General features: G+C 41.0%; 1 protein-coding gene, 1 long non-coding RNA gene and 3 other non-coding genes across 5 annotated transcripts in view; 1 reads left to right on the forward strand and 4 right to left on the reverse strand.

Annotated features, from left to right (window-relative positions):
- shank1 (SH3 and multiple ankyrin repeat domains 1) overlaps positions 1–6,764 on the forward strand; it is a 73,045-nt gene extending 66,281 nt beyond the window's left edge. Inside the window, exons 27-28 of the mRNA XM_085405364.1 lie at positions 26–916; positions 4,124–6,764. Of these exons, the coding sequence (XP_085261490.1) occupies positions 26–916; positions 4,124–4,211 (979 nt within the window). The 3' untranslated portion in view covers positions 4,212–6,764. The remainder of the gene's footprint in view (positions 1–25; positions 917–4,123) is intronic.
- A 1,986-nt stretch (positions 6,765–8,750) lies between these two features.
- On the reverse strand, positions 8,751–10,648 carry LOC146672128 (uncharacterized). The gene is made up of 4 exons (XR_014911535.1): positions 10,546–10,648; positions 9,904–9,944; positions 9,080–9,121; positions 8,751–8,874 (listed from the first exon to the last, which is right to left on the reverse strand). It is a non-coding gene; the product is annotated as an uncharacterized LOC146672128 (long non-coding RNA).
- Positions 8,951–9,039, reverse strand: LOC146672129 (small nucleolar RNA SNORD88). The gene has a single exon (XR_014911647.1). It is a non-coding gene; the product is annotated as a small nucleolar RNA SNORD88 (small nucleolar RNA).
- Positions 9,201–9,292, reverse strand: LOC146672130 (small nucleolar RNA SNORD88). Its single transcript, XR_014911645.1, has one exon. It is a non-coding gene; the product is annotated as a small nucleolar RNA SNORD88 (small nucleolar RNA).
- On the reverse strand, positions 10,022–10,113 carry LOC146672131 (small nucleolar RNA SNORD88). The gene has a single exon (XR_014911646.1). It is a non-coding gene; the product is annotated as a small nucleolar RNA SNORD88 (small nucleolar RNA).
- Positions 10,649–12,565: the final 1,917 nt, after the last annotated feature.

Below are 12,565 nucleotides of genomic sequence, written 5' to 3' on the forward strand. Positions count from 1 at the left end.
ATAATTTCTCTCTTTCTTCTCACAGATTTTCAGAAGACTCAGCCTCAGCTCTGAGCCCGCCCTCAGCTCGATCTCTGTCGCCGTCGCCGATCTCATTATCGCAGCCATCGTTGTCACTGTCTCCCACCCCTGCCTCCCAGTACCCCAACTGGGGACGATCACCATCTCCGCAGCCTCCAGCAACTTCTCAGCCGCCACGTTCACATTCCCCACTGTCACCGACATCTTACTCCCCTTATCCTACTTCTCCCAAACACAGACCTGTCTACAGGACCAAAGCCTTGGAATTCCAGTTTATCCCCAGTCGTGAGTCCCGTAAAGCAGAATCACACATTCTCCAGCGAAGGCGAGCACCCAGCCCCCTCATCTCACCCTCAGAGAGACCCAATATGGGCCCACCACGGCCATCATCCCTTCCACTTCTCCCTACCTCACCTCTGTACAGTGCCATCTATGATCTCCGCGGTTCGGTCACTCCGCCATCACCTGGGAACCCTCTCGGAGACCCCTACTTCTCTCCTTCGCCTCCCCTGTTTGCCCCCTCTGGCGCGCCGCCTCCTCCAAACTCAACCTTAGTAGTTTCTCGATCACTTTCTCCAACTCATTTCCTGTCTGGGGCCTCTTCTCCACCTCTACACCCTCTCCCTCCGCCTCCCTGCTTGAGTTACCCCCATTTACCTCCCCCTTCTCCCACAAAGCCCTTCGCCTCCAAGCCGCTGCCCTACTGGACCAAGTATGACGTCGCAGACTGGCTGGGATACCTGAACTTGGGGGAGCACAGAGAGCGTTTCCTGGATAATGAGATTGATGGCACCCACCTGCCCTCCCTGACCAAGGACGACTATCTGGATTTGGGTGTGACACGAGTGGGTCACCGCATGAATATAGAACGAGCCCTGAGGAGTGTAATGGACAGGTATGGCTGCTAAGTGCAACCTGTAAAGCCTCTTTAATGCCACCTTTAAAATGCGATTTCTATCTGGTTAATACCATTCAGTACTATGTGTGCTTATAGCACTTACACCCGATGTTAATAATAATAATAATAATAATAATGGATTGCATTTATATAGCACTTTTCGAGAACCTCAAAGCGCTTTACAATTCCATTATTCATTCACTCTCACATTCACACACTGGTGGAGGCAGCTACAGTTGTAGCCACAGCTGCCCTGGGGCAGACTGACAGAAGCGAGGCTGCCATATCGCGCCATCGGCCCCTCTGGCCATCACCAGTAGGCGGTGGGTGAAGTGTCTTGCCCAAGGACACAACGACTGAGACTGTCCAAGCTGGGGCTACAAGATGAACTGCCAACTCTTGAGCCACGATCGCCCCAATAATAAGCATTCTCCTTATCTTACCTTAAAAAATCCACATGCTACTGAAGTCCTATGTCGTAAAATTTCGTACTCATATGCACTAAATTATTCTCATTTGTGCATACATAAGCTATTACTTTGATAACTTGACATACATACAACTTCAAATGTGGACAGCTACCAAATATAGTGTATCTGAAAGTGTTAGAGACTCACTGTAAATTATATTCGTCAATATAAAACTTTGCTATTTTATTTCTGCCCATTGTAATGTGGCTGAGGGTAGCTTAAGCTTTTAGAGCAGCATATTAATTTCTGCATGCACAAGACAATTAATTCACCACAATTCAGTGATCTTGTTTGCAGATAAAAAGCTCACCTTTTGGGAATTCCAGGGCTCCATAAGATAAAAATAACATGGCAGTTTCAGTATTTTTAAAATGATTTTTGCCAAGACATAAATTGACCTGACATTGCATCAATGTTACTTTTTTCATTATCAGTGGAATTAGGTAAAGATAAAAGATTTTTGTGTTATTACTCCTTGTTATTCGGGTTATTTTTCTTATTTTGTTATATATCTCCAAGTCTACACATAGTGGTGATTGGGGACACCATGGGGAAAAGTAACATGGGGCCAGTTACTATAGTTTAAAGGTTGTCAGCCCTTTAAACTAGTCAGCCCTGTCTAGACAGGTTGTCTGTCTAGACATCTGTAGGTGAGCGATTTCCACTTCCTGTTTGTGGTGTGACTTCTGTTGACCAATCATATGTGAACTGACTTTGGTGCATACATGTAAAAAAGTTTTCAGAACAAATGACTGCTGTAATGCAATCTTTTAACCATCACTTTAACATCATTTTGCTTATCATAGTCCTTAAAAAAATAATCCTTTGGATTTTTAATCAATTAGTGGCACAGGAAGTCTTTGGAGAAATATCTGCTGGCTACACTGCAAGCCCTGCAAAGTCAGCAGAGGACACCCGGTGGGTTCCTAGAATGACCCCTCTTACCTCAGGATCCTGACAGCTTTAGATTTATTGTCACTGAAGAACAGCACCCTCTTGCTTGAATTGGATTCAGTGATTAATTTCAAGTAGGGCCACAAGTTAATTGCAAGATTAAAGACCAATGCTTTCGAGAAACTCTTAGAGATTGCTTCCTGAATATTTTGAGGTAGGTTGTTCCAACGTTTTGGGCAGGATAAGCTGGCAACAGAAAACACTACATCCCAAATTTATCTCTCCGAGGAAATTATATGTCTAACGTTTTGGCAGTGACAGATTTAAGAGTGCGAGATGGGACGTAAAGTAACAGACTGTTGTACCATGGTCCAAGACCATTTAGGGCTTAAAATACAATAAGAGCATTCCAAAATCACTTCTATGGGATACTGGAAGCCAGTTTAGCCCTTCCAAAACTGGAGTGAGTTTTAGTTAATAACATTACAGCTGAATTCTGAATAGACTGCAGCCTACTTATCTCTAGCAAAACGAGCATTGCAGTAATCAGGCCCACTAGACATGAATGCATGAACAAATTTTCCAGAATGTCTAAAAATAAAAACTTAACAATTACTTTTAGATTTGCATAGGACAAAACTACAGTCTGTGCAGTGAAATTTAACAAACACAACCTGAAGATTGTGCTTGGAACTGAATTTAACTTGCCGACGATATCTTTTCCTTGTGTGAATACACTTTTCCCAACTTTACCAATCAGGCTAGGAGGTGACCGAAAGGTGGATACCAACTCCATAAAGCAAACCAGGGTTTCCCAATGTGGCTATGAGAATGCATGTTGTCAGCATTATGACCAGCCATGAGTATGGACGGTTCTACTGGCAGCTGACCAGAATATTTTACAGAGCAAACTGTAATGTTAGAAATATCTGAAGAGTTTAAACAGCATAACTGAGTATGTGTGATAATAAAAGTTCTGTATGAGAGAGTGTGCACTTTAATTAATTTGAAATCTGAACAGAAGGCAGACCTTTCACGATAATGTTAGTATTATAACTCTATCATTAGATACAGGAAGATCTGACAAAGATATAATAATTATTTGTTCTAAGAGTGGCAACTAATTTTTCCAAGGGTCATGCAGAAACTGAAACTGCTGTGCAGGGCAGCACCAATAAGCTTATACAGATATAAAAATAAAGATTTTTCTGATTTTAAATCGGCGTGAATATGAGGCAGATAAAGTGTTGTGAATGGTTGGCAAGAATACAGAAGCACTATATAAATAAATCTGATATAAGGTCAACGAGTACAAATAGTTGCCCTGTTATAAGATCATAAGTTGGGGTTTATGGAACAGTAACACACAACTCAAGGTCAAATATGAAGTTATCTTGCCAAGCCCCAAATTCGGCCTTTTAGTACAGACTTCTGCTTCGTCTGCCATCTTGCTGGTCTTATCACCTCACCTGACTTCCAGAAAACTTTAAAGTCAAACTTTTCCTAACTTGTGTCACAAAGCTGTGACTTCCGAGCACCATGATCGGTCAGCTGCAGTGACGATCCTGGAGCAACATTAACTACAGTGTTACAGGAAGAATAGGGTGAACTTAGATACACCCAACTGCTCAGGCATCAAGTGCGATGGCCAATGTTTTCCCGGTTTTCTTAGTCACACTGCTTGTCCATTTGCATGAGTCACAGCAGATTTACCAATTTATTCTCTCCATTTTACAAACGTGGGTCAGAGGGTAGAACTACACACAACCACACCACGGACGAACAAACACAGAAAGCTGGAAACATCACGCGTGTCCTGCGTTTTTTCTTTTGTCCGCAGGCTGTCCAGCAGCCCCTTTCCCATTTCTGTTCTCTCACCTCGGGATGGACAGACGGACAGGAGGAGGGACGACGGGAGTCGGAGCTGAGGCTGCAAATACAGAGATGGAGAGAGAGGCACAGAAGGAGGGGTTGAAGCCAATGAGGGAGGAAGACACAACTGCTGCTGCTATCCATGGTGGATTCACACAACAAATGAAGGGGGGCCAGATTTCACACAGAGAGCATCAGAAAGAGGAAGTCGAGGCCCAAGGGGAGGTGGAAACACAGGGATGGAGGAAGGGCTGGCGATCCATAAAGACACCGGCTGGCGCTGCTCACATGTGGCAGGCTGATTTACACAAATACACTCCCCACGCGCACGCACGGTCACACCAATCAACACAATTAACGCAAACGCCCTCTCATCCAAAATGTCTGTGGCTGCAGCAGAGATTACAAATACTTGAGAGGAACAAAAATAAGCCAGTTAGACTGGAAAAGAGGCAGCCTGAAGAAATGAAAAGGTGTCACGTAGTCATCTTGTTGAGTAGTGCTCTTACCCCCTCAGCTGGCTGGTTTAAAGTTTACGATTAAAGAGCGGATGCTGACTTCATAATAAATATCCCAGAGGACTGAGTACTTGAGGGTGAATGAGGATGAATGTGTGCCAGAGTGAGGCTTTATCTGTGTGAATGGTGAACGTAGGGCAGGTTATCGCGACGGCCTCCGCGTCTCTTTAAAACGAGGCGAGGTCGCCGGTGGATAAGCTGCGTGTGGATAAGCTGCGTGTTTGGTTGCGTCTTGTTTTTACCTCACCACTGGTAGGGCTCTGTCCTCACTGCAGATCCTGTGATCGGGATCACGCGTGTATGTGTGTGTTTCTCTATAGCTCTTTATTATCTTAAGTCTTATAATGACGTATATACAGACTGGTCACTGTATCACAAATTTGTAGCAAAAATAAGTGCCCAGACCAACAACATAAAAGTAAATGAACACACAGATATGCACACACAGGCACCCGAGTTACTCTATCCATGCCTGCATGCATACACCAACATGTAAACACAAACACAAGCACTTCCCTGTGTTTGTGTTAGAATTTATGGGACACCTTATATATAGACACACACGCTACGTTTGGATCCGAGATGTACAAAACGGAGACAGACTGTGCTTTCATTGGGATTTGCGACGACGCAAAGAGACTGATTTTATTTACGGAGAAAGACTTTCTCAGCATCAAGGCAAGTGTTGTACTCTCATTCAGGCCTTCTGTGCGAGGCAGACTGGAAAGGAGAGGGGAGGGAAGGAGTAAAAACTGCCATTTTCTTGTTCTTTCCCACTTAATCCCCCCGGCTCCTTCCAGGAGTGGCCTCTCTCCGTCTGTCGACGAAACCCAGGAGGAAAAACCCGGCCGAGGGGATCCCAGAGAAAAACGCTTATATCGAGTTTTAATACTATGATTGTTCTTACACTTTTTAAACTTTAAATGGGAATACTGGAATACTGATATTGATATGAAGAGATTTATTGTTACTATCTATCATTACTATCATCGTCCTTACTGTTATTGGATCTTCAGAGAGTCCCGGTTTCTGCCTTTGGTGGCTAAGGTGGCGCTTTCGTGCAGTCAGCTTATTTCTCTGACTGTGAAGTGAAGATAATTGTTGTGGTTATATAGATATATAAATATATATATGTACATGTAGGTATTTTTGAACTGAAAGATGCATAATGTACCCTTAACATAGCTTCTATGTGACAAGAAGCACTGCAATTAAATGTGAAGCACATTTAAGAATATTATGTTTTCCCCCCTTTCTCCTTATTGTTTCTCTTGTTGTGAGACTGTGAAGCTTTAATCAAAATCACCTTTTAACCTTTAAGGCCTCAAAATATATTTTTCTCACGCTTTTAAAAGTTATTCACCACTTAATATGCTGTAAAAATGTAGCAGCTGTTGCTCTGAGTGAAAATGATTTAGAATAATACAAAATAATATTTTTTAAATTCTCTATAACATTCTAATCTATATATATATATATATATATATCTCACTCCCTGGCGATTGATTTGAGACCCAAGTTTAACTCTTCTCCTGTGACCCGGTGTGATCCCCCCGACATCAGCTTTTGTGGCACATTTACATCTCATCCCATCCCCAAGTCCTGCTTGTCTTACTATTGCTGAGATTAAATATAAGGGCTCTGTCATGACCTCTCTACCTTGAACAACGCTTCACCTCTCCTGCTGCTTTTGAGTCCATGAACACATATCAAATGTGCATTTTTTCTGCTTTCGTCAGTCTATTTTTGCCAAAAGATTTAAGAATTTTCATAGTCACCTTGCTTAAAAGTGCACATGCATGAATGCATCCATACAGACTATATATGCGATTTAGCAAAGGTAACTAAGGGGGGACAGTTTTTGTATTTGCTCTTTGCAGATGGCTAAGGAAAGACTATATTTGAATTCAAGGGAAATAGCAATAAGGACGATGAAAATAATGGTCTAACTATGGTTTAAGATGTAAAAAAGAAAAAAATATCTCAAAAGTTCTAAAGAATCTCTGTCTTCCAAATAATGTTTAACATGAAAAGGTAAATTGTATTTATTTAACTCTTCTGCTTTCTATACAGTTCGACCTGTTCTCTGCAACCACCCCCTCCTCCCACTGTTGATAATCTGATGGGATTAGGAGCTCTGCTCCGTATTCACCCATCGTTTGCATCTTCCCGTATGTACAGAGCACCCTCTGCAGTCGCTAACATGTGCTAGTATGCTCATAGCTCATTGTTTTATTACCAGCATAATATGCAACGGCCCCATTTCCACTACCAGCTTTTTCACATTTCCCTTTCGGAGGTTTTGAAGGGGTGAACAAGTCGAGTGTGACTCTACATGTCTCAAAGTCTGCTAGTGCACATAGGGCCAATTAAGAACTCTGGATAAGATTTAAAAAAACATCTTGCTCATACAACGATCTTGTTAAGTGACTGGTGAGATGCTGTTTTTTGTTTTTTAAGCCTTTCTTTGCGTTTCGTAGTCGCATTGGAGAAGTGAATATCGGAGGGAATCGGTCTGACTCTATAGAAAGCACTTCTTTTCCTTTAAGAGATCTTTTAAAAAAATGAGAATATGAACTGCTGAAAAGTAACTTACAGAATATATATGTATATGTGATATGCATATACACACATTCATATAAAACATATATGAATTTCAAATGTTTTAAGAGATAAATTGTTAGAATTATAATAAAGATACAGAAACAAAGTTCTAATTAATGGTTTGTAATTTCTTGAATGATTTCTTTCATCATCTTTCCATCTACCCAACTCACTTTTTAGGTCACAAATTTATCATCATCTGAAGAAATTGTTGAAGACTTCATGCTAATCTGGCAACAGCCTGATACTGTGCCATTAAAGAAAAAACATGGCATAGCAATATTTTAGCACATTAAGCAACCTTAGGGATGAAAGTGTTACTTTATAATCCCACAGTGCAGAATATATGCTGGGTGTAGACTTTTTGTCTACACCCAGGTGAATAACAGAGCAAAAATGTAATATTAAAGGGCCTTAGAATCATTTCTTTTAAGTGACTCTATCTCCAGATAGATATCAGTCCAAATTAATATGTGATATTTTCTTGAGATCATCAAATTGGTGCCTCCGATTTTTTAATTTGTTAAATCAATACTGTGTAAGAACAAGTCACTATCTTATAATAACAGAAATAAAATAAGTTATCCACTTCTAATCTGCAAATACAGCCGTAACAAAGTAATTCTTGCAGCAGCAGCAAAAAAAAAAAAAAACAAAACAAAAAAAACCCACAAACTAATCACATTATACCCTTAATGAGGTAACAGAAAATCGTAAGGTACAAGTGAAAGTTTTCTTGGCCTGTTTGTCCTCGTATGTTAGCTACTGAATGTCCAAAGGAGCAGTGGTGCTGTTCTGTACTTTAAGCCCGGCCTAAGGTGTTTTCCTGACTGTTTTATAATCATCTTTTTTTTCCTGGGAAGCAGCGCTGACCTTACTAGATCAATCAAAATACATAACAGTAATACTACAATACCACACACACAGTGAATCAGTGGTTTACATGCTGGCCTAACAAACAAAAGATCGCTGGTTCAGATCTGGGAGAAGATAAATTCCTCAGCTGCGTCAGAAAAGTTACCTGATGTAAATAAAATAAAGTATGTCAAATCAGACATGTAGTGCTGTGGTGAATGACAGAAGGAAAAAAAAAAAAAAAAAAAAAGCCTTAGAGTACCAGAGGTGAACAGTGGTACCCCTAGGCCTCCTAGCAGAGCCACCCATCTATGTCATGTGCTTCAATAGAATCCCCATGGTGCTTCAGTGTAGCCACGTCTCTCAATGCATGCACATGTCAGGGTATTTTAACTGCTCGATTGTTAAACCAGGATCCACTCAAAGACACCACTCCATTTTAAATCCTGGATACATGCCTGCTGTTATGAGCACGTGAGCATGACACCACAAACTGAGTAATCACAGGTGTGTTACCTGTGATGACTCACTCAAACCCCCTTGTTCAAGACTTTTGCTATCCAACACAAAGTCACCACATCTTCAGCTGATATTTGTAGAAGAGAGACCAAACAAACATAAGATGTATGATTTTATTTGATGAATCAGAGCAAATATGAGATATTACAATTAAAACATCACAACAAATAAGAAAATAATCACAGAATTGTTATGAGGAAGTTCTCTTCTGGAGTATCAGTACCTGAAAAAGTAACAAAACAGCAGTCAGGCAAACAGTTCAGTCAGTGAAGACCTACAATTTTAATTTTTTGCTTGCTCATCTCCTCAGACTCCGCCTTGTCAAGGGCAGAGCTGCACTTCTGTCACCACTGATTTCTGAGCCCAGTGCAAAGCATCACCAGAAATGAGACTTTAGATATGAAAAAGCAGTGTTACATGACACGAACCTGATTAATGTCCATCCTCGGAGGATTTCCACCTTTTCAGAACTGAAAGGACAAAAATAAAGAGTTAGGGATTTTTTTTTTTTTTTGTCACAGCCATTACTTTTACAGCAGAGTTTCTGATTTTCTCCTCAGAAACTCTGGCTTGTCAGGGCCAAAGATGCACGACTGTCTCCATCCAGACTCAGAGCCCAGTGCAAGTCATCAGGGGAGAAGGACAGCTACAAATCATAGACAGCATATATAAAACAGAGCAGCCACCAAGAACGTAAGGAGGATCTGCCTGAAAAACTGAGGAACGCTGCACTCCTATTGGTTAATAACTGATCAGTCACAATAAAACAGATCCTGTTTTATCTTTTTTTCCTGAATACAAATGATTGTTGTGAACCCTAACAGGGTTTGGCTTTCCTCCGAAGGATTGTAATAAAATACTTATTTTTTAAGGGTGCTTTTATTTACTCTGGCACAGATTAACATTAGAATTTCCATACATGTCCAACAAGGAGCTGGCCCTGGAGCAGACCCAGGACCCACTAGAGATTTCATCTCTTAGCTGGCATGTGAACAGCCCCAAAAGACCTGGAGGAGCTGGGTAGAGATGGGCCTTTCTGTTTAGACTGCTGCCCACATGCTCCAGACAAGTATTTGAAAATGAATAAACAGATGGATGGATGCTCACCCCACCATCATAGTCCTCAGGAAGTCTTTAATGTTCTCAAGTGGACACAGACTGAAACTGCATCTGTCTCTTAATTTTGCAAGGACTCATAAGATTACACATCCTAACTAAAGAATGAGTGCTGAAAACCCCAAATAATCCTTACCTTTAAGGCTCCGCTGCAGCTGAGCGGTTTCACTCAAAGTCCTGAAAACATTAACAAATAAGAAAAAACAAAGTCAGTGAAGTGTAAAGAAGCTCAGCACGTGTAACACTTGGTTTGCTTTCTCCTCAGAAACTCTGGCTTGTCAGGGCCAAAGATGCACAGCTGTCTTCATCCAGACTCAGAGCCCAGTGCAAGTCATCAGGGGAGGGGGGAAGCACATCCTCATACCGCTTGAAATAAAAGCGATCATGCAGTATTACTAATCACTACAACCCAAAATTAATTCAAGTCTTACTGCCTGATCATACTCCAATTACTCCTCACATGGCAACACACTGTGAGCTACCATGCTAAAGGCTGACCACGTGGAGACAGGCCCACGATGGTCGGGTTACTTCCACTGCTAGTAAACATGTGAACCAACAACAGCATCGCAACCAGCTCAAGTTACTTCAGATATGTTCAAAGGTGCCTTTGCTCACAATACTTAGAAGAGACCTTAAAAATGTAATGTCCGAGCAAAAGGTCGCAACTGTTTCCACCTACAGATGTGCCGTCAGTCGGACCGCTTCACCTGAAACTGCCACAGATAACAACACAAAACAAACCTTAACCTGAGCAACATTCATAATATGATCTTACCATTTCCACCAGAAAACAAAGCGTGCCTCTGCTTCTGCTTCTGCTTCTGCTTCTGCTACCGCGGTAGTCTTCGTCTTCTTTTTCTTCTTTGGCTTCAGTGGCAGACTGTGAAGCTATTTAAAGGCGTATGTCGCCACCTACTGTACCAGAGTATAATAGCACCATGACTTCAGAAACAGTTTCGATTGTAGATGTTGAACCTACAATGTGGTAAAAAGGCCCTTGAAACAATAGATAAAACTGAAAGCATACTTTATTAAAATGTTTATTTTTTTCTTTATTCTAATCTAGAATATATGTATGCGAATGAAAGGGAAGCAGTTGTAATGAGTGAATCTGTGAGGAGTAGAGTTAGTGAAAAACGTGATTTTGTGTTTGTAATTTTGTCTTGTATGGATTTCTGCCCCCTGGTGGTCACAATGATTAATATTACTACTTTATTACCATTAAAGTTAAGGCTAGACCAGAGGGTTGCAGGTACAGTTACCCTTAGTAACCAGTAGAGGGCAGTTTTATTCATAGGTCCCAAAATGTGGTCAGTGGTTGGCTGTTGTTTTCTGCAGTCGTTGGGACTATAAAACAATGCAGGTGGATGAGTCGTCATTTACAATAGACCAAAGTCTGTGACTTGTGGTGAAGGAGGTCTTGGGTTGTGAAGTCTACATGCTCTCCCAGTGTCTACCTGGGTTCTCTGGCTTCATCCCACAGTCCAAACACATGCATGGAGTTGGGCTATTTTTGAAATGTATTTGTTTGTAACTATTCCACATAGTGCACCTCACTTTTAAAGTCCCGATTTTCAGATATTTTAATGTATAAGTATTCTGAGCTTTTTTCTGCACAAAGTATTTTAAAATATTCCTCAAATACAAAAAAAAAGTTTTAAATTAAAGTTAAAAAGGATGCATGGAAGAAACAGGCGATGTTACTGAGTCACCAGTTCATTTGCATTTTGGGATGAACATGATGCAAGGATAGTTGAAAACATGCCTGAAATTTAAAAGTATGATTTTGTGGTATTATTGAAACAAGAAAATTTGCTTTGTAAGAAGAAGAGACAAGAATTCCTAAATAAATGTGATTTAGTGTTTCAGTTTTTTTTTGTTTTTTGTTTTTTTTTAACTCCATGTTGCAGATATGTGCAATACATCTTGCACAAGGGAAACAGCACATGATAAACACAAAACTTTAACACACTGGGTCCTTTTAATCACTAAAACATCTTGGCTTTTTGAGGGTTAAACATATGAAGTGTACATGGTGAATACAATTGTACTGTTTGAGTGGGATCTGACATCAGGTGTTGACATTTATGTCTATTATCATTTTAATGACAGGATCTCACGGTGTTGTCATGATATCTGTCTCCTATGCTTCCACATTTGATTATAGTACTCCCAGCATAGGATTACTGTCTCCTAACAGCAGGTTGCAGCTGTGTGTAAGCACTGCAATGTACAGCTGTCTAGTTATTTACATGGCATGTTCTGGCAAGGAGAAGTTTCATGAGTTCAGCACTGCACGGGGCTTTATGTCACCAAAAGCAGCATATGTGAGTGCGGGCAAGTTTTCGTTAGAGGGCTTTGCACTCAAACAGCTCTGCCTTTAACACATAAACATGCACATATGCACACTCACACACCGGATGTGTCCTCCAGCTGTGGAAGCAGGCCTACCAAATGATCCCAAGGGAAAATAGTGGGGAGCAAAAAGGGGGTTAAAGGCAAGCGCAGAGAGATGGAGTTTCCTTATCTGGCCATGCTGCTTTGTATTTCTTTTTAAAACTCTAAAAGGTGGTTACTAGGGTTATTAACTCCCAAACACACATGCCAAACATAAACTTTGGTTCGGTGAATCAGCTATTGTCTGACTCACTTAGAGATGCACACACACAGACACAAAGAAACACCTCAAACCAATGTTCTGCTACACTTCATTAACAGTGGTGTGAGGGAGGTAAAGTGACCAAATGAAAGGGAAAAAGACAAAGTAGATATTTGACGAAGAACAAGAGGAATAC

Source organism: Rhamphochromis longiceps, linkage group LG4, assembly GCF_057381845.1.
Source record: "Rhamphochromis longiceps isolate RC_006_pf linkage group LG4, R_longiceps_female_GT1.1, whole genome shotgun sequence".
NCBI lineage: Eukaryota > Metazoa > Chordata > Actinopteri > Cichliformes > Cichlidae > Rhamphochromis > Rhamphochromis longiceps.